Below are 23,098 nucleotides of genomic sequence, written 5' to 3'. Positions count from 1 at the left end.
GATCTTCACGAAATCCGGCCAATTTGTCTGTTTTGCGGATGACATGAATATTATTGCTAGAACATTTGGAACGGTGGCAGAACTGTACACCCGCCTGAAACGCGAAGCAGCAAAGTTCGGACTGGTGGTGAATGCGGCTAAGACAAAGTACATGTTGGTAGGTGGGACTGAGCGAGACAGGACAAGCCTTGCCAGCAATGTTACGATAGACGGGGATACTTTCGAGGTGGTAGAAGAATTCGTCTACCTCGGTTCCTTGATAACGGCTGACAATAACGTGAGCCGTAAAATACGAAGCTGAATCATCAGTGGAAGTCGGGCCTACTATGGGCTCCAGAAGAAACTGCGGTCAAAAAAGATTCACCCCTGCACCAAATGTATCATGTACAAGACGTTAATAAGACCGGTGGTTCTCTACGGAGTTTTCGAGCGACGAGTGCTAAGGACGATCTTCGGCAGCGTACAGGAGAACGGTGTGTGGCGGAGAAGGATGAACCACGAGCTCGCTGCACTTTACGGCGAACCCAGCATCCAGAAAGTGGCCAAAGCCTAAGGATATGATGGGCAGGGCATGTTGCAAGTATGCCGGACAACAACCCTGCAAAACTGGTGTTTGCTAACCATCCGGTTGGTACAAGAAGGCGTGGAGCGCAGAGAGCACGATGGGCGGACCAGGTGGAGCGTGAATTGGCGAGTGTTGGGCGTGACCGACGTTGGAGAGCTGCAGCTGCAAATCGAGTATTATGGCGGCAAATGGTTGATTCAGTATTATCATGAATTTGATGTTAACTAAATAAATTAAATGAATGGTTGAATTTCGACCAATGTTTATCAAAAATTAAATATGCAAATTATTTAAATTGGGGTAAAATTCGTCCAGGATTTCGGCCAAAGATTTTCTAGAAATTTCGCAGAAAACTCTTAGATATGAACAACAACATACGATCTCGACGGCCGCCTCGGTATAACCTGGAGCGACTGAAGCAACCGGATGTCGCCACCGCATACGCGTAGAATCTCGAGCCAGCGTTGCCGGATGAGGGCGAGCTCCATTAAGCCCCTCTCGAAGACTGCTGGAGTACGACAAAAGCAGCCATCAAGGACGCAGCTGAGACCAACGTTGGGTATGTGAAACGGAGCGGAAGGTACGATTGGTTCGACGAGTGTAGACGAACGCGAAGAGGGCGGCCATGCTGCAGTACGGGACCCGACACAATGTGGAACGATATAAAATAACGCGGAAACAGAAGCCCCCCCTCTTCCAGAAGAAAAAAAGCCGTTTGGGAGAAGCGGAGTGCCTAACATATTTATTTGGGGTAGCGAACCATTGGGCAGCGGCCGGTATTTTGGGCACTCTTCGCTATATCTCAGTCAATTCCAAACCAATTGACTTGAAATTTTGTACACGGATACTATACGTATCTCATCGCGTTCCAAAAATTGTGTCAATTGGTTCAAAATTGGCTGAGTTATAGCAGAAAAGTGCCCAAAATGGGACCCCTGCCGAGATGGTTCCACTTCCCTATTTACCGCCGTTAATACTGGGTTGTACAGACTATCGAATGGAACACAAGAGACACGTAAGAAGCTTAACGCATCCCGCATTTTGTGATTTTGTGAATGTGTAACTCTTACTCACTTTATGAGTGGTATGGAAATTATGCATTTATGAGTAGGTCTTACACATTTTAGTGCTGAGCAGTTTTAGCGTGTAGCCGCAAAATGCAGGGATAAGAACGGGTGCATATCAATGAACGGACGTGAGGTGATCGAAAGGTGGAAGTAGCACTAAAACGAACACCTGAGTGGTGCGGAGAGTGCACACATGACCAAGGCAGCAGGGAAAAAGGTTTCGACAGTACAACAGGAAGCAAACGCCGGGGCCCGTGGCGTAGTGGCTACACGTTTGCTTCATAAGCAGATGGTCATGGGTTCGATCTCAGCCCCGGCACTTTCGTCACTTTCCCCCTGAGAGCACTGACACTGACCCTCTTCTGAGCCAATAGCTCAAATGGACCCGGATCCTTGGACATCGGTGAAACGGCAACTCAAAATGGACCCCCAATCGGACTGGAAACAGGAACAACCAACAGTCACACATCAGCTTCCTCGTGCTCATCATTCTACCATGATATGGTAAAAAGTGAAAGCAGCGCAACGTAAACCAGTTGGATATAGTAGAATTAGGATAGAATACATTTAGGCGTTGTACAAATTGTAAGTACAGTTTCCAATTGGAATCACTCACGCAGTGCCCTAGTGGACAATAGAACTGTAAATTAGGTTAAGTGATCGAAGAATAAAAATAAACAGGAAGCAACAACGAGCCAGCTCTCACGTTGACGGAAGTTCAGGATGCTATCCAGCAGCTTCGGCTAATAGTCCGGATCTGGGAGAGCGAATAGCTACCGGAAGAGTGGAAGGAAGGGGACATATGCCCCATCTACAATAAAGGTGAGAAGTTGGAGTGTGAGAACTTCCGTGCGGCCACAATTCTGAATACCGCCTACAAAGTGCTAGGTCAGGTCATTATCCTTCGTCTTTCATCCAAAGTAAATGAGATTGTGACAAATTATCCAGTCGGCTTCGTCGTTGGCAGCTCGACAAGGACCTGATCTTCACCGTGAAAATCCTCTAACAATGTCGCGAATACCATGTCCCAACGCACCACTTGTTCATCGACTTCAAGGCGACGTACGATAGTATCGACCGCACAGAGCCATGAAAAATCATTATGTATGGGGTCAGCCGTGCGTAGCATGAGTCAACATCAACAGTTTTTTTTTACTAATTCGTTTATTTGGAAGGCTCAGGTGCCACATGGGCATTACTGAGCAGAATTCATTTTTTTCATTCCATTACATTGACGCTCTTCGACACCTGTGGGATGATAGAGTGCAACCATCTACCCTCTCTCCATTATGGAACTCGTAACCACAACCCCAACCCCAAATTATGAATTATTTATAAGATATATAGGTATGAAAGAATAACATTCTCTGAAACTACTTTTCAAAACCATTGTTCCCAACTCTAAAAATACAGAAAAAAACTATTTTTTTTCTTATGTTCACGTAAACATTGGGGGTCCAACAAAAGTTCACGACTTTTATGTCCACGTAGTATATGGACGGTAGGTTGTCCCAAAAATTGCACATGGTCAAAAAGCTTGGGGGCTCACCCTGCAAATGATAGCTAAGGGTGTTAGAAACAAACTTTTGTATGACGGCAACTTTCAGAAATGACGTTTAGAGGTCGCCCCGGCGAGATTTTTGAAAAATGGCAATTTTTCATAATGAATTTCATACAAATATTTTTTACCGTACAAAAATTGGCAATACCCACTATTTTTATATTTTTTACAGCTCGATATGGATCCAAACTACTTGGGAAAAATAATTAACGACATGTTTTGCAGGTAACTTTTTGATACTGAATTTTTGAATTTACAAAAATTTGTAATTTTTTGATATACTTTGCCTTTTACCCATCATACGTATCTGAAGTTAATGCTAATTTAAAACAATTTCCATAAAAAGATCGGAAATTTTATGAGGAAAAACTTTGCCGAAGACAGTATTGCGTTTTTTCTATCCGTTTTAGAGTTATTCAAGATTTACTCTTCAGTGAAATTGGGATTTTTAGGTATTTAAAAAAAAGTCACAAAAGAACTGCCCAAAAACAAATACAAAGTAAAAAATCAGGTATGCTCAACAAGTTTTTGTTTTGATTGTGTTTAGGAATTATGGTGGCATCATTTATTGAATTTTCGTTACCGTTGACAAATCCGTTTTCTTTTATACAAAAGGTACCTATACTAGCGAGAAACTTTATCATTAGGAACCATTTTGCGATGCCTCAGTAGGCCATGGCATTTTTAACGGTTATGTACTGACAATGGTTTATACGAGCATAATACACAATCAAACGCACGGCACATTTTCTATACCATTTAGAAGGTGATACATTCCGCAAAACATGCTGATTTTATTGTTCAATAATGTTGTTCTAATCGTTCAAAGATATGAATAAAACGTTCTAGTAGTCCCTATCATTTTGATCAACATATAGTACGATAAAAATGACGTCACTTGTTTGTGTCCAAAACTGTTCTTTACCAATAATAGACTACCTTGTCTTATTGTATGCCGTGTATGTGTTATGGTAATCAAATTGTTCTAACCTTGGATAACATTACGTTAACTCACTGGTTCATCTCATCCCACCCGTTTCAATTTGCCTCAGTGTATCTTATTTTCGGTGTTGATAAGATAGTTCAAATCAGTAAATGTCATTAAAGACATGCTCTGTTTTTTAAAATGGCTTGAATTGGTATACATATTGGTACTCTTACGTAAGATGTTCGTAATCGCGATTTGAATTTGGTATGGAGCAACGTATTCGCCTTTATTCACTTTGCCACTGTTTCCTGGGCTGTTTTACTGGTCCAGGACTCATACGTCTTCGTGTAGAAAAATAATTGAGAATATCGACAGGAACGTAAGATAAACGCAAAAATATATTTAACATTTTGTGGAGAATATCTTTAAAAAATCAATAGGCAGTACGAAGCTTGTCAATAGAGCTAGCTTATTTAAAATCTTTGCCAATTAATTTCTATATGGAGGGATTGAATAACAAAAAATCAAAATCAATCAACGATGAAACCATAATTCCATAACACAATCAGGACAAAAACTTGTTGAGCATACGTGATTTTTTACTTTGTATGTGTTTTTGGGAAGTTCTTATGTGACATTTTTAGAAAAATACCTAAAAATTCAAATTTCACCAAATAGCAAATTGTGAATAACTCTAAAACGGATAGAAAAAACGCCATACTGTCTTCGGCAAAGTTTTTCCTCATAAAATTTCCGATCTTTTTATGGAAATTGTTTTAAATTAGCATAAGGTTCAGATACTTTTTATGATGGGTAAAATGCACAGTATATCAAAAAATGACAAATTTCAGTAAATCCAAAAATTCAGTATCAAAAAGTTAACTGCAAAACATGTCGTTAATTATTTTTCCCAAGAAGTTTGGATCTATATCAAGCTGTAAAAAATATAAAAATAGTGGGTACAGTTTCTTACCGATTTTGGCAACACGAGGTGAATTTTATGTTGCCAAATTGGGGTGTTGCCAAAATCGGTAATTTTTTTTTGTGGATTACTTTCAACTTTTATACGTCAATTTGCCTTACATTTAAATATAGACTATTCACAAGTTATAAAACGATCCCTGTAGGTGACGTTCATAAATTACGTCATGATTTGTAAAATAATTGATTTTGAAAAATTTAATGAATTTGGATTTTTTGAAGAAGAGTGAGGTTAAAATATAAATAGATTTACAAATACAAACGATTTTTTGGTAAAAATTTTTGGTCAAAATTTTTTGTTGCCAAAATCGGTAAAAAATTGTTGCCAAAATCGGGTGTTGCCAAAATCGGTAAGAAATTGTTGCCAAAAACGGGTGTTGCCAAAATCGGGAAGGAAATGTTGCCAAAAACGGGTGTTGCCAAAATCGGGAGTAGACAAAAACGGGTGTTGCCAAAATCGGTAAGAAACTGTATTGCCAATTTTTGTACGGTAAAAAATATTTGTATGAAATTTATTATGAAAAATGTCCATTTTTCAAAAATCTCGCCGGGGCGACCTCTAAACGTAATTTCTAAAAGTTGCCGTCATACAAAAGTTTGTTTCTAACACCCTTAGCTATCATTTGCAGGGTGAGCCCCCAAGCTTTTTGACCATGTGCAATTTTGGGACATCCTAATGGACGGCTCCCAACGAGCACTGCGACAAAAGATGAAAATGAGATTTGCTCCAGCATTATTAATGGGGAAATTTATGGCATGAACATATATAATAACCATAATAAGTATATGTGGTGCACTATATAAATTAATTTATTTTCGACTTAGTTTCTTTTTTCGTCTTCGAGGGACGTTTTCTGTTCTTACAACACAAATTTCTGAACACCTTGATTGGCAGTGCCATTAATACGATAACCAGCGCCATGATGAAAAGATAAACATCGATGTTATTGTACTGAATGAAGCTTAGTTGTTGACCCGGTGACTTCAAATGTTCAGCACCGTCATGACGGAGAACATAGTTCACCCAGTATTTGGCTAAATCCATTGGTGGTAGTGGTTGATCGCGCAAGCGCTTGGATATTACTTGTACCGTTTTGGTGTACCTGCAATAAATAATGTCATTGCAATTTGTTCAATGAGAGATCAATAGTATACTCACTTATCGTTATTGAGTACTTCGTTCAGTGCATTACTAATCGTTTCTTCATTGAGATCGGTAAACTTCACAGCCACTCCCCATCCAGCATTTTCCGCTTGATTCATATTCATTTGTTGATCACCAAAAATCGGAATTCCAATAATTGGCTTACCATGGTGGATCGACTCCGTGCAACTGAGCAAGCCTCCATGCGTGATAAAGAGTTTCACATTCGGATGCGCCAGGATATCATCCTGTGGAAGCCATTTGGCAATGAAGTACTTGCTCGGGTCAAGATTCATGCTTTCATCATCCCACTTCCAGATGATGTTTTGCTTCACTTTGGAAAACGCATTTAGCAGGGCTTGCCGTTTTTCCTCTCCCATTTGGGACGGTTTCAAATTTGAGCCCATAGAAAAATAAATTACTCCATTGGTTGAGTTTTCGATAAAGCTGCCGATGTTCTGTAATTATATAACATAAGATAAGATAGTATACTAGCAATGTATCATATGAATGGCGGTACCTCTGGAAGTTGATTAACCTTCCGGTTTACATGGAATCCTCCGATTTCAATCATATTCGGAACGTATGGCCTTGGGTAACTTAAACTGAAGTGATTATTCACCAAAATCAGTGAAACTGCATTACGCTTCATTTCAGCAAGTGATCGCTTAGCATTTGGGAAAGCTTTCCTGTACAATCGGTCCTGCTCTGGATGCACCAGCACAGACAGCAGGGTTTCATCAATAGCTGTGAACAGCACATTCGCCAGCCGTTGCCAAAAGTTCATTGGATTTGAAAATCCTATGTGAACATGCGGCACGTACGAAAGCGGTTGCGGTGTACCGACTAATGAATTGATCCATTCTAGCACCCCATGCGTGGTCGTACCGATAACTGGACAACCGAAATGCTCAGCAAAACCAAGAAGAGCATGGTCAAGAAAGATTTCCAAGATAACCAAATCAAACTTTTGATTAGATTGAAGCAGTTTTTTCACGGCAGGCGATGATAGGGTACTGTTAGAAAAGTAATTGACCGCAGTATACATTTCCACCATTTTTCGAACTTGTGATTTGTCAGTATCCGCGAACAGCTGTTCAATTTTCTCTGTAAAATACAAACATGTGTTTGAAGGAAATATGTCTATTATTCAGTTACTCACGGTTGAAAAACTCATGATCTGTTTCTATTTCCACATGATGATAGTTTGCAGGAGGTTTCGACAGTTTGAATGGACTTACATCAGTGACCTATAAACGATTATATACATCATGAGAACACATTAATCTACTAAATTGCTCTATCTATACCTCATGACCATCAAGTGCAAGTTCCTTCAAGAGTGCAGATCCGAGAATCCAGTGAGACTTTGAAGGAGTCGGAAACACCCCCAGAATACGTGCAGCATCCGTATGTCTAGTACCAAATATCGACAAAACCACAAGCAATACGAGAAAGCTCATGTTGCTAGTTCTTCACAGATAGATCCGCACTTTGCGAAAGTAATGGTCCAACTAAAACGAGTGACCCCATTAAACAAAAGCCAGCCATAAAAATCAAGATACCCGACGGGCACAAGCGCGGATTGGATCAATGGTGACGTCATATAAACAGCGACTCAGCAAATTTGGAAGAGAATGACCATGCATATACCTGCTGAAACAGCTGGCGAGATAACTAACACAACCCCAAATGAATTTTAACCGTAATCATCATTGCTAGTTTTTCGGATTTGCTTCTAATATGTGAAGCTGGCTTACATAGCTTACATTGAGGAAAAACATCGATGTTTGTTTTACAATAATGAAATTGAATAACTCTGCTTCTCGTTTTCTGTGCAAGACTTAAAAAAGGCTAAATTTAGCTTAAAAATCTCTTTGGAGAAATTTAAGCACTGCAATATTACTTGAAAAAGGGACATTACCTAAATGGTAAACCAGAGGCAAACATTGAAAGTAAATAATCATTGAAGTTCAATAAACATGACTTTTTATCAACTGAGGTAAAACCCATTCGACGCCTCTACAAAAATACCTGAAATTTGGCTGTATATTTCAGTTTGGAAGGAAAAGTTTTGTGGCTTATTTTGAGTTAAACAGGTCTTGTGTTTTCTAAGCACCCCATGACGAAGAAACAAAACTGCAGTAAATAGCATAAGTTTCCTTTCAAAGCATGGCATAAAATAGGCCCTCGAGCAATCCATCCCTTTCGTGGCAACACCTAAACGTGCACCGCCTAATCCACCACATAGCAAGATCATAACTGAATTTTAGTCGCCCAACAAATCACATCTTCACATCATCAACGAAACCAGGTAATCGTTACCAAGGTCACTTTTATCTGTGAATTTTGAAGAGCACGTCGCTTACGCCTGTTTACTTCTAGGTGTGACTATCAAACAACTTCTGCTTGTGTGCTGTGCTCTTTCCAAGTCGTCTATAAACGACGTACACGATAGAACTAGGAGAGATACTTACGGTCCTATCTCAATGTAGTGACGTCGCTTATGTATACCGAATCCGCTGGACATGGACCGCCAAAATGACTGGCAAATTCGATTGATCAGCCGGCCGGCAGAAACCAGAAACCAGTTGCTTCACGCTAGTCGTTTGATGCGTATCTTTGCGCGTCTTCGGTCGCAAGCACATGTTGCTTGATTGATTATATTACCCATATTACGTATTGTGTTGAATACTAGTGAGTTGGGATAAATTCTTCAAAATGAAGATCTGGTGGCTGTTGCTTTTTAGTAGTGTATGGATTATTTCCAATCAAAATGTGCAATCAGCAAAAATCCTTGGCGTATTCCCAACGTCTTCTAAATCCCATTACATAGTGGGATCAGCCTTGATGAAGGCTTTGGCTAACAAAGGCCACGAGGTGATTTTGAGTGCCGTGGATGACGAAATTCGGTAGCATGATTTGCAACATTTTATTTCTAATTTAGGTGACTGTGATAAGTCCATTCCCGCAACAGAAGCCCCTGAAGAATTATCGTGATGTTACAACCACTCAAGTGTGGAAAGCTGTAGAACGTGAGTAAAATACTATTATTTTCTGGACTTTAAACGACTCTGACTTGCAAATATTTTTCAGCAATCGTTGCAAATCTGTTAGATATTGCTAAAAAAGGTGTCATAGAGAGTATCAAAAATACATATGATTTTGGACATCGTATCACCAACAGTACCTTGACCGACCCTGCTGTGATAGATCTACTTGCCTCAAATGAAACATTTGATTTGATAGTGTTGGAGATATTCATGAATGATGCAATGATAGGTGAGTAAAATTGAGATGGCAATTAACATATTGAATTCAGTGCTTAAGGTCATTTCAATAACTTTCGATCTGTGTAGAAGTAGGATACAGTTTGCAAACATGGATGCACCACAAAATGTTTGAAAAAAAGTTAAGAATATAAGTGAAACCGACGATCCCCGCCCCTACCTCAAGCTTTTAGAAATTTTATTTTTCGTCAGAATCACTGATGAACAGATAAAGAGATAGATCTTATACTTCTCGATTTAAAACATAGTTCGAAGCACAGAAAACAAACGTTACACTTCGAACCTTTTTAGATCTAAGTGATAGCCACGGAAACATGTTAGCCCAATGCTAAAAGAAATGAGTTTGGCCAACTATCAACTAGGTTGTGGTAGTGGGCAAACGTCAATCTCGAACAAAAACGATGCGAGAGCCACGGGTAAACAGTTGACCAACCATCAAATTTTTAAATAGATCGGTTAGTCGAAGTTGAATAAAAAAGGTATCAATGGCAAATTGGTCAGGCATACGTACGTAACTCTCTAATATTTCCCATCGTACACCGATTTAACAATCAATTTGAAAATTTGTTAGTTGGCCAACGGTCCACCCATGGCGCTCGTATCGGTTCTATTCGAGTTTGACGTTTGCACACTTCCGCCACATGGTTCATGGTTGGCCAAACTCAGTAATTTTAGTATTGAGCGTAGGTATATATTTTAGAACTATGTTTTGAATCGAGAAGTATTCGGTGTGTGACATATGTTTGTATGTGCTCCAGGAATCACCATGTTAAAGATCCTAGTACATAGGGTCAGATATTTGCCCAAAAACAACCCACTGCTCATACATCTTGTTTGACTCGATCAAATTTTCATTAGTGTCAAACAGATGTTGTTTCTTGAGTTCTTTGCTTGTCAAATATTTGACCCCGTGTACTACTGGCCTTTGACATAATTTTACGGGAAACTGTGAAGAAGAAATGCTTCATCTTTTAAAACCATTCTATACGCTGCATCTTATTATCTTTTTCAGGCTTCTGTCATCACTTCAATGCACCCTGCATCGGAGTATCGACATTTGGAGCATCGAAATGGACGACTGATTTAGTTGGCACTCCGTCACCGCCGTCGTACGTCCCGAACGCGTTCCTCGGTTTCTCAGATCGAATGTCCTTCAAGGAACGCCTGCTAAATACTCTGATGAGTGCAACAGAAATCGTCGTTGACACCTTTGTAGACAGACCTGCACAAATTGAAATGTACCAAAAGGCATTTCCAGGACAAAAACCTCCATTTGCGGAGCTAAAGAAAAAAGCGATATCTTTGGTACTACTAAACAATCATTTTTCTCTCAGTTATCCTAGGCCATACGTTACTGGAATGGTCGAGGTGGGAGGAATGCATGTCAATAGAGTTCCAAAACCACTTCCGGATAATATTCAAAGTTTCTTGGATACTGCAACCGATGGCGTTATCTACTTTTCTATGGGTTCAAACATCAAAAGCAAAGATCTGCCATTGGAGAAGCGCGATGCCTTCTTGAAAGTATTCTCCAAATTAAAGCAAAAGGTTATGTGGAAGTGGGAAGATGCCAACCTGCCAGGAAAACCAGATAACGTGTTCGTTCAAAGCTGGTGGCCTCAAGATGACATTCTGGCGCATCCTAACGTCAAGCTTTTCATCACTCATGGTGGCTTATTGAGTACTACTGAATCACTGTATCACGGAGTGCCAGTGATTGGTATTCCCGTGTTTGGAGACCAACATCTCAACATGGCCAAGGCAGAGCGTGGAGGATACGGGCTTTCGGTTGCCTATGCAGAGATATCCGAGGCAAAACTTAGCAATGCTATCAATACGATTTTAAACGATCCGCAGTTTAAAGCAAATGCTTTAGCAATTTCCCAAAGGTACCGCGATCAACCGTTGAAGCCCATAGAGCTGGCCGTATTTTGGGCTGAATATGTCATTCGACATAAAGGTGCTCCGCACATACGATCAGCAGCGATGGACCTTAGCTTGGTGCAGTATCACAACCTTGACGTGTTGGGTCTATTAATAGGGCTACCAATATTTATTCTACACTTACTTGTTAAGTTAGTTTGTCGAAAGAAGTCCCCTAAACCGTCCAATAAGAAAGATGAAAGAAAGAAAAGAAATTAGTGTATTTAAAAGCACCTTTCGGATAGAACAGTATTTGTCAATTAGAAAAGTTTTTTATTCCAGATAATTAAAGAGATATACATTTTATACAGTGTTTTATTCATTATATCATTAAAAGAATTTCCTAAAAATAAATAAATCGGCACCCACATTTCAAAAGGGCGTAAGGTTTTCAACTTGACCGGAACCGAAATGTATGAGCTGCTTAAATTGCACTTTAAGAATAAGTGGAGTATCCAAGCTCTTATTCATTTGGACCTCAGTGAAATCAAAGAATAAAAATAGAAAGAATGTCCTCTCTTGCCTTTTTCTATGTAAACGTCAAGCGACAAGGCTGTTGGTGGGGGCGATATTTTACACCCGCCGCCAATGGATGTTCGGGCTGACGTCGCCGCCAACTACGCACGACCGAGTGATAGCAAAGCACAAAACAAATACAGTCATGATATTGTAATCATTCCACAACCAACCGTATCCCAATAAAGTCGTTCATTGAAGTTGTTCCGCTTTTCTTTCTGCTGTCGCGCGTCCCCAGTCGGTTGTCTCCCGTCGTCGGACATTCCGCTGTGCACCTGTTTCCGCCGGTTTGCCAACAGGTAATGTGCCCAGGCTGCGCAGAAGAAAAGTAAGTTTTGTGTTCGCGAAAACGATCCCGCCGGGTGAAAAGTTTTGTGCTTTGTCGTTGGCGTTGGTTCGGTTTTCGGCGCGTGTGTTGGTGTGGCTGTATCGATCCCCGTTCAGAGCTCGGAGCTGTGAGAGCGGAAGAGTTGGCTGACTGAAAGCTGAAAAGCAGTGCAGTGAAGAAGAAGAACTTGATCGGCAGAAAATTCAGCCGCCGGCAATTTGATTGGCTTGGTGTGCAGTTTTGTTCGGTGCGTGATTGTTTTTCTCTGGTGGCTGCTGCGAAAGTGGACTCCGGATGTGAGAACGTTTGTTTTGAAAGCATCCAAGACGATTTCGTTGTGCTAGTAGTAGTGCAGCAGGACTGAGACACTGATTGTAGTGAGACGTGAAGAGTGAGAAGTTGTTTTGGATCAACAGTGCTGGTCAGAAGTTTGTTTACGGTACAGGACGAAGCAAAAATGGCTGAGAAAATTTCGTTCCCGCTCCTCAACAACGGCAATTATTCCACTTGGAAAGTGCGGATGGAGATGTTGTTGACTCGCGACGACTATTGGTTTGCGGTGGAGGACCCGAAACCCGAACCGGTAACCTCGGATTGGAGGAAGGCAAATCAGAAAGCGTTGGCCACGATCGTGTTATTTCTGGAAGATAGCCAGATGAATCTGGTGAAGGGCGTCACGACGGCGCGTGATGCGTGGACCAAGCTGAAATTGTACCATGAGAAGGCAAGTATGACATCCCGTGTGTCGCTTTTGAAGCGCATTTGCAGCCTCAATCTGGTCGAAGGACGTGCAGAGGGACCGGACATGGAAAGACATCTTTACGAACTGGATGAACTCTTCGACCGCCTGCAGTGTGCGGGACAAGTGCTGGAACCGTCGTTGAAGATCGCCATGGTTCTCCGGAGTCTCCCAGATTCCTACGACGTTTTGGTGACTGCGCTGGAGAGTCGGAAGGACGAAGATCTAACGATGGAGATCGTCAAGCAGAAGCTGCTCGATGAATGGCAGCGCAGAACGGAGCAGTCGGTAAGTTCCTCTTTCGGTACAGGCGAAAGCGCATTGAAATCGGTAGCAAAGCGACAGGAGGAGAAAGTTTGCTTCCACTGTCGGAAACCGGGACATTTCCGGCGAAATTGTCGTCTGTTCTTGAAGCAGCGAGGCGACGACGATGAAGGTACCGCGGAGGCCAAACAAGCAACGGAAAAGGAAAGAAGCGTCTGTTTTGCAGTCAGGAAGAATCGGCAGAAGGGTCGTTGGATCATTGACAGCGGCTGTTCAGGTCACATGACCAATGACATGGAATTCTTCAGCAAACTGGAAAAGGCGGACGTCGACGTAGTACTGGCTGATGGTTCCGTTGTGAAGGCTGCTGGTGTCGGTGAAGGATCAATCCAGTGTATTGATGGAGCCGGGAATCCGAAGAAGATTTTTGTCAAGAATGTGTTGTTTATACCGAGCTTGTACAGCGGACTGCTTTCCGTTCGCACACTGCTGCAGAAAGGATTCAAGGTGGAGTTCGGAGCATCAAGTTGCAGCATCATCGGTCAAGCAGGAGGTGTAGTGGCTCTTGGAGAACTACGCGAGAATCTGTTCGAGCTGAAGATCGGAAGAGGATTGCCGAAGAACGAAGCCAAGTGTTTGCCAAGCTGCAGTTTTGTCAGGAGCGAGAAGCCGAAGAAGGTGAACGTTAAGCAACAGGATTCTGGATCCGGAGATCGAAGTCAGGAGGAGCTGAAGATGCCGCAAGAAAGTGAGGAGTTTCAAGATTGTGAAGATGAAGATTTCGAATACTGGATGAAGGTCATCGATTGTCGCAGGAACGGATTACCGAACAACCAGGTTGAGTTGGCGAAGATGTGCGTGAGCGATGCGTCGGCCAGTAAGATCGAGTCTTTGCAGTATCCATGATGAGGCAACGAGTTCCGAAGGAAGTAAGGTAGGATCGGCAGGATGAAAAGATCGAGGAGGAGTGTTGGTGGGGGCGATATTTTACACCCGCCGCCAATGGATGTTCGGGCTGACGTCGCCGCCAACTACGCACGACCGAGTGATAGCAAAGCACAAAACAAATACAGTCATGATATTGTAATCATTCCACAACCAACAAGTTCCTACCTCATGCTTCTTCGGGTCAAGCGATGACAAAGACCGCCAGCTAAGAGTTGTGTGCTTAGCTGGTAGTGCAGCCTGGGCACTGTTGTCCTTCTGACTTCAGCTAGATTGAGGAGGTACGATCCGAGTGTCTGTTCACCAAGGAGGTGCGGCTCAAACAGCGTCTGTTCTGGCATCCAGCGGCTGAGTAAGAAACGCTGCACCACGCCCAGCTAAATCCAAGGTGGTAGCCCCATCAGCGTGGTCGTCCCAGTGTTGGTTGGGACGTTAAACAGAACTGGCACGATGGCCCTCCGGCGAGACAGGAGTGTTGGCGTAGGCCCAATAAGCCACCCGTAAAAATCCCCATTGCGAATAACATATGAGAAAATACGACTCGATACAATCGGCAAAGACCCACGCGACGAAATAATGACTACGATTGGAAACTTGGAACATGGAATTGCAAGTCACTAGGTTTCGCAGGATGTGATAGGATAATCTACGACGAACTACATCCCCGCAACTTCGACATCGTGGCGTTGCAGGAACTTTGTTGAACTGGACAGAAAGTGTGGAAAAGCGGGCATCGAGCGGCTACCTTCTACCAAAGCTGTGGCGCCACCAATGAACTGGGAACAGGATTTATAGTGTTGGGCAAGATGCGACAACGTGTGATCGGGTGGCAGCCGATCAATGCAAGGACGTGCATGTTGAGAGTTAAGGGCCGTTTCTTCAACTACAGCATCATCAACGTCCACTGCCCACACGAAGGGAGACCTGATGACGAGAAAGAAGCGTTCTACGCGCAGTTAGAGCAAACATACGATGGTTGCTCCCCGCGTGATGTGAAAATCGTTGTCGGCGACATGAACGCGCAGGTAGGAAGGGAGGAAATGTACAGACCGGTAATCGGGCGAAACAGCCTGCACGCAGTATCGAATGATACCGGCCAGCGATGCGTAAACTTTGCAGCCTCCCGTGGTATGGTAGTCCGAAGCACCTTCTTCCCCCGCAAAGATATCCACAAAGCCACCTGGAGATCACCCGACCATCAAACAGAAAACCAAATCGACCACGTTCTAATCGACGGTAAATTCTTCTCAGATATAACCAACGTCCGCACATACCGCAGTGCGAATATAGATTCGGATCACTACTTAGTCGCTGTATGCATGCGCTCAAAACTTTCGACAGTTATCACCACGCGTCGAAGTCGAACGCCGCGGCTCAACATCGAGCAACTTCGTAACGTAGAAGTGGCTCAAGACTACGCGCAGCAGTTAGCAGTGGCCCTACCAACGGAAGCGCAGCTTGGCGCAGCTACACTTGAAGATGGCTGGAGGGACATCCGATCCGCCATAGGTAGTACCTCGGCTACAGCACTAGGCTTCGCGACTCCGAATCACAGAAATGAATGGTACGACGGCGAATGTGAACAGTTGAAAAACGAGAAGAATGCAGCATGGGCGAGAATGCTGCAACACCGTACGAGAGCGAATGAGGCACGTTACAAACAGGCGCGGAACAGGCAGAACTCAGTCTTCCGGATGAAGAAGCGCCAGCAGGAAGAACGAGATCGTGAAGCGATGGAAGAGCTGTACCGCGCTAAGGACACACGAAAGTTCTACGAGAAGCTGAACCGCTCGCGCAGAGGCTTTGTGCCACAAGCCGACATGTGCCGAGATAATCACGGGAATATTCTCACGAGCGAGCGTGAGGTGGTCGAGAGGTGGCGGCAGCATTACGATGAGCACCTCAATGGCGACGTTGCAAGTACCGAAGGTGGCGTGGTAACAGATCTAGGAGTATGTGCACAGGACGAAAGACTCAACTACCAAGCGAGCTTCTAAAATACGGTGGAGAAGCACTGGTGAGAGCACTACACTGGGTCATTACCAAGATTTGGGAGGAGGAAGTATTACCCGAGGAATGGATGGAAGGTATCGTGTGTCCCATCTACAAAAAGGGCGACAAGTTGGATTGCGGGAACTACCGCGCGATCACACTACTGAGCGCTGCCTACAAGATACTCTCTCAAATTTTATGCCGCCGTCTATCACCGATTGCAAGAGAGTTCGTGGGGCAATATCAGGCTGGATTTATGGGTGAACGCGCTACAACGGACCAGATGTTCGCCATCCGCCAGGTGTTGCAGAAATGCCGCGAATACAACGTGCCCACACATCACTTGTTCATCGATTTCAAATCGGCGTATGATACAATCGATCGAGAACAGCTATGGCAGATTATGCACGAATACGGTTTCCCGGATAAACTGATACGGTTGATCAAGGCGACGATGGATCGAATGATGTGCGTAGTTCGAGTATCAGGGACACTCTCGAGTCCCTTCGAATCTCGCAGAGGGTTACGGCAAGGTGATGGTCTTTCGTGCTTGCTGTACAACATTACTTTGGAGGGTGTAATAAGAAGAGCGGGGATAAACACGAGTGTGACGATTTTCACGAGGTCCGTTCAGCTGCTTGGTTTCGCCGATGATATTGATATTATTGCTCGTAAATTTGAGACGATGGCGGAAACGTACATCCGACTAAAGAGTGAAGCCAGGCGAATCGGATTAGTCATTAATGTGTCGAAGACAAAGTACATGATGGCAAAGGGCTCCAGGGAGGAATCACCGCGCCCGCCACCCCGAATTCATATCGACGGTGATGAAATCGAGGCGGTTGAAGAATTCGTGTACTTGGGCTCACTGGTGACCGACGACAACGACACCAGCAGAGAAATTCAGAGGCGCATTGTGGCAGGAAATCGTGCCTACTTTGGACTCCGCAGAACTCTACGATCGAATAAAGTTCGCCGTAACACGAAGTTAACCATCTACAAAACGTTGATTAGACCGGTCGTCCTCTATGGGCACGAAACATGGACCCTACGTGCAGAGGACCAACGCGCCCTTGGAGTTTTCGAACGGAAGGTGTTGCGTACCATCTATGGCGGAGTGCAGATGGAAGACGGGACTTGGAGAAGGCGAATGAACCACGAGCTGCATCAGCTGCTGAGAGAACCAACCATCGTCCATACCGTGAAAATCGGGAGGCTACGGTGGGCGGGTCACGTCATCAGGATGTCGGATAGCAACCCGACTAAAATGGTTCTCGAGAGTCATCCGACCGGTACAAGAAGACGTGGAGCGCAGCGAGCTAGGTGGGTCGACCAAGTGGAGGACGATCTGCGGACCCTACGCAGAGTGCGGAACTGGAGGCAAACAGCCATGGACCGAGTGGAATGGAGGCGGCTACTATGTACAGCAAAGGCCACCCCGGCCTTAGCCTGACCGGTAAGGTAAGGTAAAATATTGACAAGGAAAGAACTCACGAAACAACATTAGTTTGACGCTAATGAAAATAGGGTCTGGGACCATTTGGGCAGGAGCACCTATTTTGGGCACTTGCTGATATAACTCAGTCAATTTTTAACCGATTGACTTGATTTTTGAGACACGATCAGATACGCACAGTATCTAGCCATGTACAAAAATTCAAGTCAATCGGTTTGAAATTGACTGAGTTATGGCAGCAAGTGCCCAAAATAGGTGCTCCTGCCCAAATGGTCCCAGACCCTACGATCGAGTCAAACAAGATGTTTGAGCATAAGTTTCTTACTTTTTGGACTAATAGGGTGCGGGCACCGGTTTTGGCCAGTCTAAGGGAAATCTATATATATAAAAATGAATTTCTGTCTGTCTGTCTGTCTGTCTGTCTGTCTGTCTGTCTGTCTGTCTGTCTGTCTGTCTGTCTGTCTGTCTGTCTGTCTGTCTGACCGCTATGGATTCGAAAACTACTGGACCGATCGGTGTGAAATTTTGTATGTGGGTATTTTTGGGGCCGGGGAAGGTTCTTAGCTTGGTGCGGGACCTCTCCTGTCTCTGGAACGGGGGGCTCCCATACAGATGACTTCGCCGGGGACGTCCCTATGAAGCTGCATGTCATAAATCACAGTAGGCAGGCAGAACGACGTTTGCCGGGACAGCTAGTCATTTTTATAAAAATAACCAATAATTCTATGAAAACAACCAATGCGTCAAAAGGAAGGTTTCAATCTATATTTTGAAGGAAAAATGCAGAAATCAAGCCAATACTTGATTTTTGTATTAAAAGAGGCACTGGCCAAAATAGAAGCTCTGCCGCAGTTTTGGCCATATTCTTATGTTTGGTTTCTATTTTGGCCAATCACGTGTATTTCTTATGGGAGTGGCCAAATTAGAAGCACCCTGGCCAAAATAGATATATGGGAGCAGATTTTTTAAGGAAATATATTTTTTTCTTCCAGTTTTTAATCAAAATGTGTGGTTTTTACAGCTGTAACCATCATATTCTATTAGGATCTACTAGTAAAAAATAAATTTACGCCGATTTAGATCGCAACAGGCTCAATACCGCACTATGGCCAAAACTCCGGACTGGCCAAAACTGAAGCTTCTACCCTATTAACAGCGTAAGCTAAGCTAAGTTTTGCCATTTATGTTTTACTTAAAATACAACGGCAAAGACAAAAGAGGGATGTCCATTACACCCCAAACACCAGCGCCCCTTTTCGGGAAGCTTGAACGCAATCGTAAATAGATATGCGTGAATGCATCTGCCGGTGTCTATATTGCGCATTTTTCCTATGCTAGTACACAGGGTTAAACATTTGACCAAATAAAAATCAATGCACAACCATCCAGTAGGGTATGTATGCCATCAGTAATCTCACGTGCCCATATTCATCCGAAACCAAGCGATTACAGCATACTGCACCGATTGTTTCCATTCTTTTTGTTTTTATGCATGCTCACTTCTAACAAAAAATACAAAAATATGTAACGAAACAAACAACGCTTCAATCCTTTAGGGGACCCAATAAACAGATTAAATTGCTGTGTTAGCAATAATTGTCTACTTATTTGAAATGTTTTATGAACTGGAGAATGTAATCAGGATAATATTTTATAAGCGATTTACGCTGGTTAAGTGAATCACCCTTTTGTATTTGGTAGAACGAAAATGGGAGCCACATGCTTAATAAGGAATCCAATAGGTACCCTATCTAGTTTGACTTGATCGAATTTTCATTAACATCAAATAGATGTTTGCTCTTGAGTTCATTCCCAGTAAAATATTTATTCTTGTGTATTTGGAACCTTTACCTTAGGTTATTTGCGCACTTAGGGTGGGGCGGGGCAAGATGGGTCGCGGGGCAAGATGGGTCAGTTCCATTTTCGGGCGCATTACTCATGTTTTGATTATGTTAATAATTGTGTTAGATGACCAGCATGAATATACAAAAGTTTGGGACAATGATTGAAAAATTATTCACCTTCATTGGAAATAAAAAATAAAATGGTTTTAAGCCTTTTTTCTTATGCGGTACATTCCATATAATCTCCATAGAAACGGCCGCGGGGCAAGATGGGTCACCTTCAATATTGAACGTATTTTTGGAGCATTCAAAAGTTATTTATTTTTTATTACAAGACTATCTCATAAATGACTTCAATCAAGCGGAATGAGAGCTCAAAATTATAACATAAAATTATGATATTTTTTTTAGTAAAAACATTGATTTTTAAGTCGCCTTAGGACCACTCAAATCGTAAAGTTTTTTATATTCCAAATAAATTCATAAAATGTTTACTAGTAGCTCTTGTTTACTCAGTATGGATATGGAGCATATATGAATGCGGAACAAATCTTATATTTTGACGTTTTTCGTTGAGAAAATGTGAATTACTTAAAAGGTAACCCATCTTGCCCCGCACTTTTTTCACGGCGCAAAATCGATCACTTTTTAAAACTGCTTGTTTAACATCATATTTTGTATTTAATGAACTTTTGATCAACTTTTAGCATAGCTAACTAGTGTATTAAATAGTAGCGGACGAATACAACCAATACGATTTGTATTTAGAAAGTTATGATGATTCGTCCTTAGGTGACCCATCTTGCCCCGCTCCACCCTACTGTTCATCCCAAAACTACCCCATGTGAGTAGCAAACCCAGCTAATATGAGACTGATATGTGATTACAGGCATTTTAAAAGGCGTCAATGAAACTTATGACCTTTTGATTTATGCGACCATAGACCCGGGCTCCACCATTTTGAAAGCCTCCACAAAAACCTTATTTTGGTTACTACACATCACCTTTGTGTTGCCATAGCTTTTTATGACAAGAACTTGCTAATTATTTTTCTAACATTTTTTTTATTTCCGGTTTATGCTTGTATATTCAGATTCATCAGTTTTTCCAGAACATTTTCTTCTGGAAGTGAATCACTGCTAATGCTTTCCGATTCGCTTGTTTCGTCGTCACTGGAACCGCTGGTATCGTCGGAATCCGTTGAATCTTCATCTGCTCCAATGATATCCTTCACCAATTTACGGACCATAGCTTCTTCTCCGAAGCCCAGCGATTTGTTATGAATTGTTGGCAATATCTAAAATGAATGAGTATTCAATTGTCACTGATGAATGTTTAGCAATTATTATTTTTATTTATTTCTACCTTTGAACAGCAACATCCAGCATCTTGCAGCATTTCATCAGGCTTACACAGTTGTATGAATCGTATGCAGTCCTTGATGTAATAATGATTCAAAATGACGCAATCATTGCTTTTGAATGCATCGTAACAGTAGAGTAGTTTTTCCAGCACCCAGTCTATTGAGTTCGCCTTACTCAAGGCTCCCACCAAGAGTTCCACGCACTTTCTGGATAAATCTTTGCTTTGGTAGTATGGATACATGCAGCTTCTCCTGTAGAAGGCAACAAGTACGTCCTCGTATGAGGAAAACTGTTCGAAATAAGACAAACTGCACGAAATCCTGTGTATGTTGACGTGTGAAATTGCCTCATTCAGCTCATTGCTGTTGACAACCTTATCATACAGAACTGCAAGGATGATATCGATCAGGTTGAAGCAAACTGTTACATTCTTAGATAGCGTTTGAAATTTGTCCACATCCCGCTTTTTCTCGTCCATAATCATGCGAATTCGAATCTGCTGGTCTTTGCTTAGGCATACCTCGAAAGGAATTTCTACCGAATGCAATCCAAATCCATCGATGAGATATTGCACGTGATCCATTCCGTAATGCTCCAAATTGAAATCTTTGATTTCATCATCAAGGCGAAAACTTCTCCGTTGGTCGGGTGTATAGATTTCTGGGTTAGATAGTGTCTTGAAATCTTGATTGTTCACCTAGAACAATATAAAGTTGTATTGAAGTACATACAAGGTATCCTAGTAATGGTTTCATACAATGTTTAGCGCTCCAGAGTAAAAACTACCGAATCCGTACGCATGAGATGCACTCTCAGCTGGCGTTTCGTTTTTCACCGTAGCTTTGCTCAAAGGGATGTCATACACTATAATCCCTTTTTCGTAGTCAATCTGTTTAGGATAAACATCTGCCAGCCTCAAAGCCTTTTCGGAGGGTATCCTAAAATGTAGGAGAGAATTGCGATAATGCTGTATCCTGTTGATCCTAGACCACGAATACCTATTAGTTCCTTACCTGGCATGATGTGGTGGAAGCGTGAACACCAGTTCGCTCTCGTGTACCTCTAGGACAAAGGAAGCTTCTTGTTCCAAATCTAGATCAGGTACATTCACTGCAAGTGTCGCAAACTCATTCGAGTATTCTATGGTGTAGGATATATCTGCAGACATGTTTGACTTCATTTTTAAAACGATCCAATGTGAAAAGTATGAAGTAGGTACATACACCAGCTGGATTGGATAGCGATCACTTCGCACGTTGCTTTGTTTATGTTTTTAAATGAAGACGAAGACGTTACGAAAGTGAGATTCTGGCACTCAGGCACTCGGGGCAATCGCACTCATTAGGTCTGTTCAATGAAGAACCCTATATTAAGATGTATATGTGAGACAAACTAGCAGACTCGTTCGTACCATGGTAGAAAATGATCAAGAAAATTTTCCAAAGGCTAACTTGAATGAAGACAATAATCACTATGGTCCACTGCAAGAATTTATTCTGGCCTGCTTACTCTCACGCGAAATTTGACGTTTGAGCGGTGTCGGCACCGCTCAAACGTCAAATTTCGCGTGAGAGTAAGCAGGCTAGCATAAATTCGTGCATTGGACCATAGAGCTTATTTATGCATGCTTCCTAAACGTCAGTGTGGTCAGATAGCGCCACATCGCAGACTTATGTGTGTATGGCATAGTACATAGCTCCATTGCTATCACAATATTCTGCTATTCTGCTATTCTGCTATTATCAACGCATCCCCTGGCTTTCGCCCATCTGCGTTGTCTTTTCACTAGGCAATACGTCTACCAATTGATGTTTATGGGCTTGCCGGACCAAGTCATGTAGCTAAGCCAAACACCCCACCTACAACTGTTGGGTAGGCACCATTGTCCCGCCCACTGGTCTTTTACAGCTAGTTGTAGGTGCATGTGTGCGTGTAAGTATTGGAGTGTGTGTGTCAGTGTTGGTGTATTGTAGGCGCCAACTCGTTCTAATCCACTCTGATAGCTAACACCCTATTGAACCATTACCCTTAAATTTGGCAATCTATGAAATAGAATGAGTTAAACGCCTGTAGAAAACAGTCAGTTAAATCAAACAAGAAATATTAGTATTAAAGCGAAGATACAACGAAGCAACGCCCCGAACCTCGAGAGCACAAACCCCAAGAACCAAATGACAGGCAGCGCCGATAA

The 23,098-nt window shown here is 42.6% G+C and overlaps 3 protein-coding genes across 3 annotated transcripts; 1 reads left to right on the top strand and 2 right to left on the bottom strand.

Moving 5' to 3' along the window:
* Positions 1-5,887: 5,887 nt before the first annotated feature.
* On the bottom strand, positions 5,888-8,640 carry LOC109408671 (UDP-glycosyltransferase UGT5). The gene is made up of 5 exons (XM_019682032.3): positions 7,557-8,640; positions 7,409-7,496; positions 6,767-7,353; positions 6,262-6,704; positions 5,888-6,205 (listed from the first exon to the last, which is right to left on the bottom strand). The coding sequence occupies exons 1-5, from the start codon at positions 7,707-7,709 to the stop codon at positions 5,908-5,910; spliced, it is 1,569 nt and encodes a 522-aa protein (XP_019537577.3). The 5' UTR covers positions 7,710-8,640; the 3' UTR covers positions 5,888-5,907.
* Positions 8,641-8,819: 179 nt separating this feature from the next.
* Positions 8,820-11,765, top strand: LOC109408672 (UDP-glycosyltransferase UGT5). The gene is made up of 4 exons (XM_019682033.3): positions 8,820-9,126; positions 9,194-9,281; positions 9,343-9,528; positions 10,549-11,765. Exons 1-4 carry the CDS (start codon positions 8,968-8,970, stop codon positions 11,676-11,678), a joined length of 1,563 nt encoding a protein of 520 aa, XP_019537578.3. The 5' UTR covers positions 8,820-8,967; the 3' UTR covers positions 11,679-11,765.
* Positions 11,766-20,590: 8,825 nt separating this feature from the next.
* Positions 20,591-22,241, bottom strand: LOC109408670 (protein SHQ1 homolog). Its single transcript, XM_029879959.2, has 4 exons — positions 21,921-22,241; positions 21,665-21,845; positions 20,909-21,604; positions 20,591-20,840 (listed from the first exon to the last, which is right to left on the bottom strand). The coding sequence occupies exons 1-4, from the start codon at positions 22,085-22,087 to the stop codon at positions 20,619-20,621; spliced, it is 1,266 nt and encodes a 421-aa protein (XP_029735819.2). The 5' UTR covers positions 22,088-22,241; the 3' UTR covers positions 20,591-20,618.
* Between the last annotated feature and the right edge of the window lie 857 nt (positions 22,242-23,098).

This window comes from Aedes albopictus, chromosome 2 (assembly GCF_035046485.1).
Source record: "Aedes albopictus strain Foshan chromosome 2, AalbF5, whole genome shotgun sequence".
Taxonomy (NCBI): Eukaryota; Metazoa; Arthropoda; class Insecta; order Diptera; family Culicidae; genus Aedes; species Aedes albopictus.
This window is presented reverse-complemented; position numbering and strand designations above follow the sequence as displayed.

Bases quoted from the DNA above. Each gene is read 5' to 3' on its own strand.
- LOC109408671 (XM_019682032.3), bottom strand. From the start codon at position 7,709: ATGAGCTTTCTCGTATTGCTTGTGGTTTTGTCGATATTTGGTACTAGA. The intron at 7,497-7,556 runs GTATAGATAGAG...AATCGTTTATAG, and splicing joins TTGCACTTGATGGTCATGAG to GTCACTGATGTAAGTCCATT. The intron at 7,354-7,408 runs GTGAGTAACTGA...TGTATTTTACAG, and splicing joins AGATCATGAGTTTTTCAACC to AGAAAATTGAACAGCTGTTC.
- LOC109408672 (XM_019682033.3), top strand. From the start codon at position 8,968: ATGAAGATCTGGTGGCTGTTGCTTTTTAGTAGTGTATGGATTATTTCC. The intron at 9,127-9,193 runs GTGATTTTGAGT...TTTCTAATTTAG, and splicing joins TGGCTAACAAAGGCCACGAG to GTGACTGTGATAAGTCCATT. The intron at 9,529-10,548 runs GTGAGTAAAATT...TATCTTTTTCAG, and splicing joins CATGAATGATGCAATGATAG to GCTTCTGTCATCACTTCAAT.
- LOC109408670 (XM_029879959.2), bottom strand. From the start codon at position 22,087: ATGAAGTCAAACATGTCTGCAGATATATCCTACACCATAGAATACTCG. The intron at 21,846-21,920 runs GTAAGGAACTAA...CCTACATTTTAG, and splicing joins CTTCCACCACATCATGCCAG to GATACCCTCCGAAAAGGCTT. The intron at 20,841-20,908 runs GTAGAAATAAAT...CATTCATTTTAG, and splicing joins CTGGATGTTGCTGTTCAAAG to ATATTGCCAACAATTCATAA.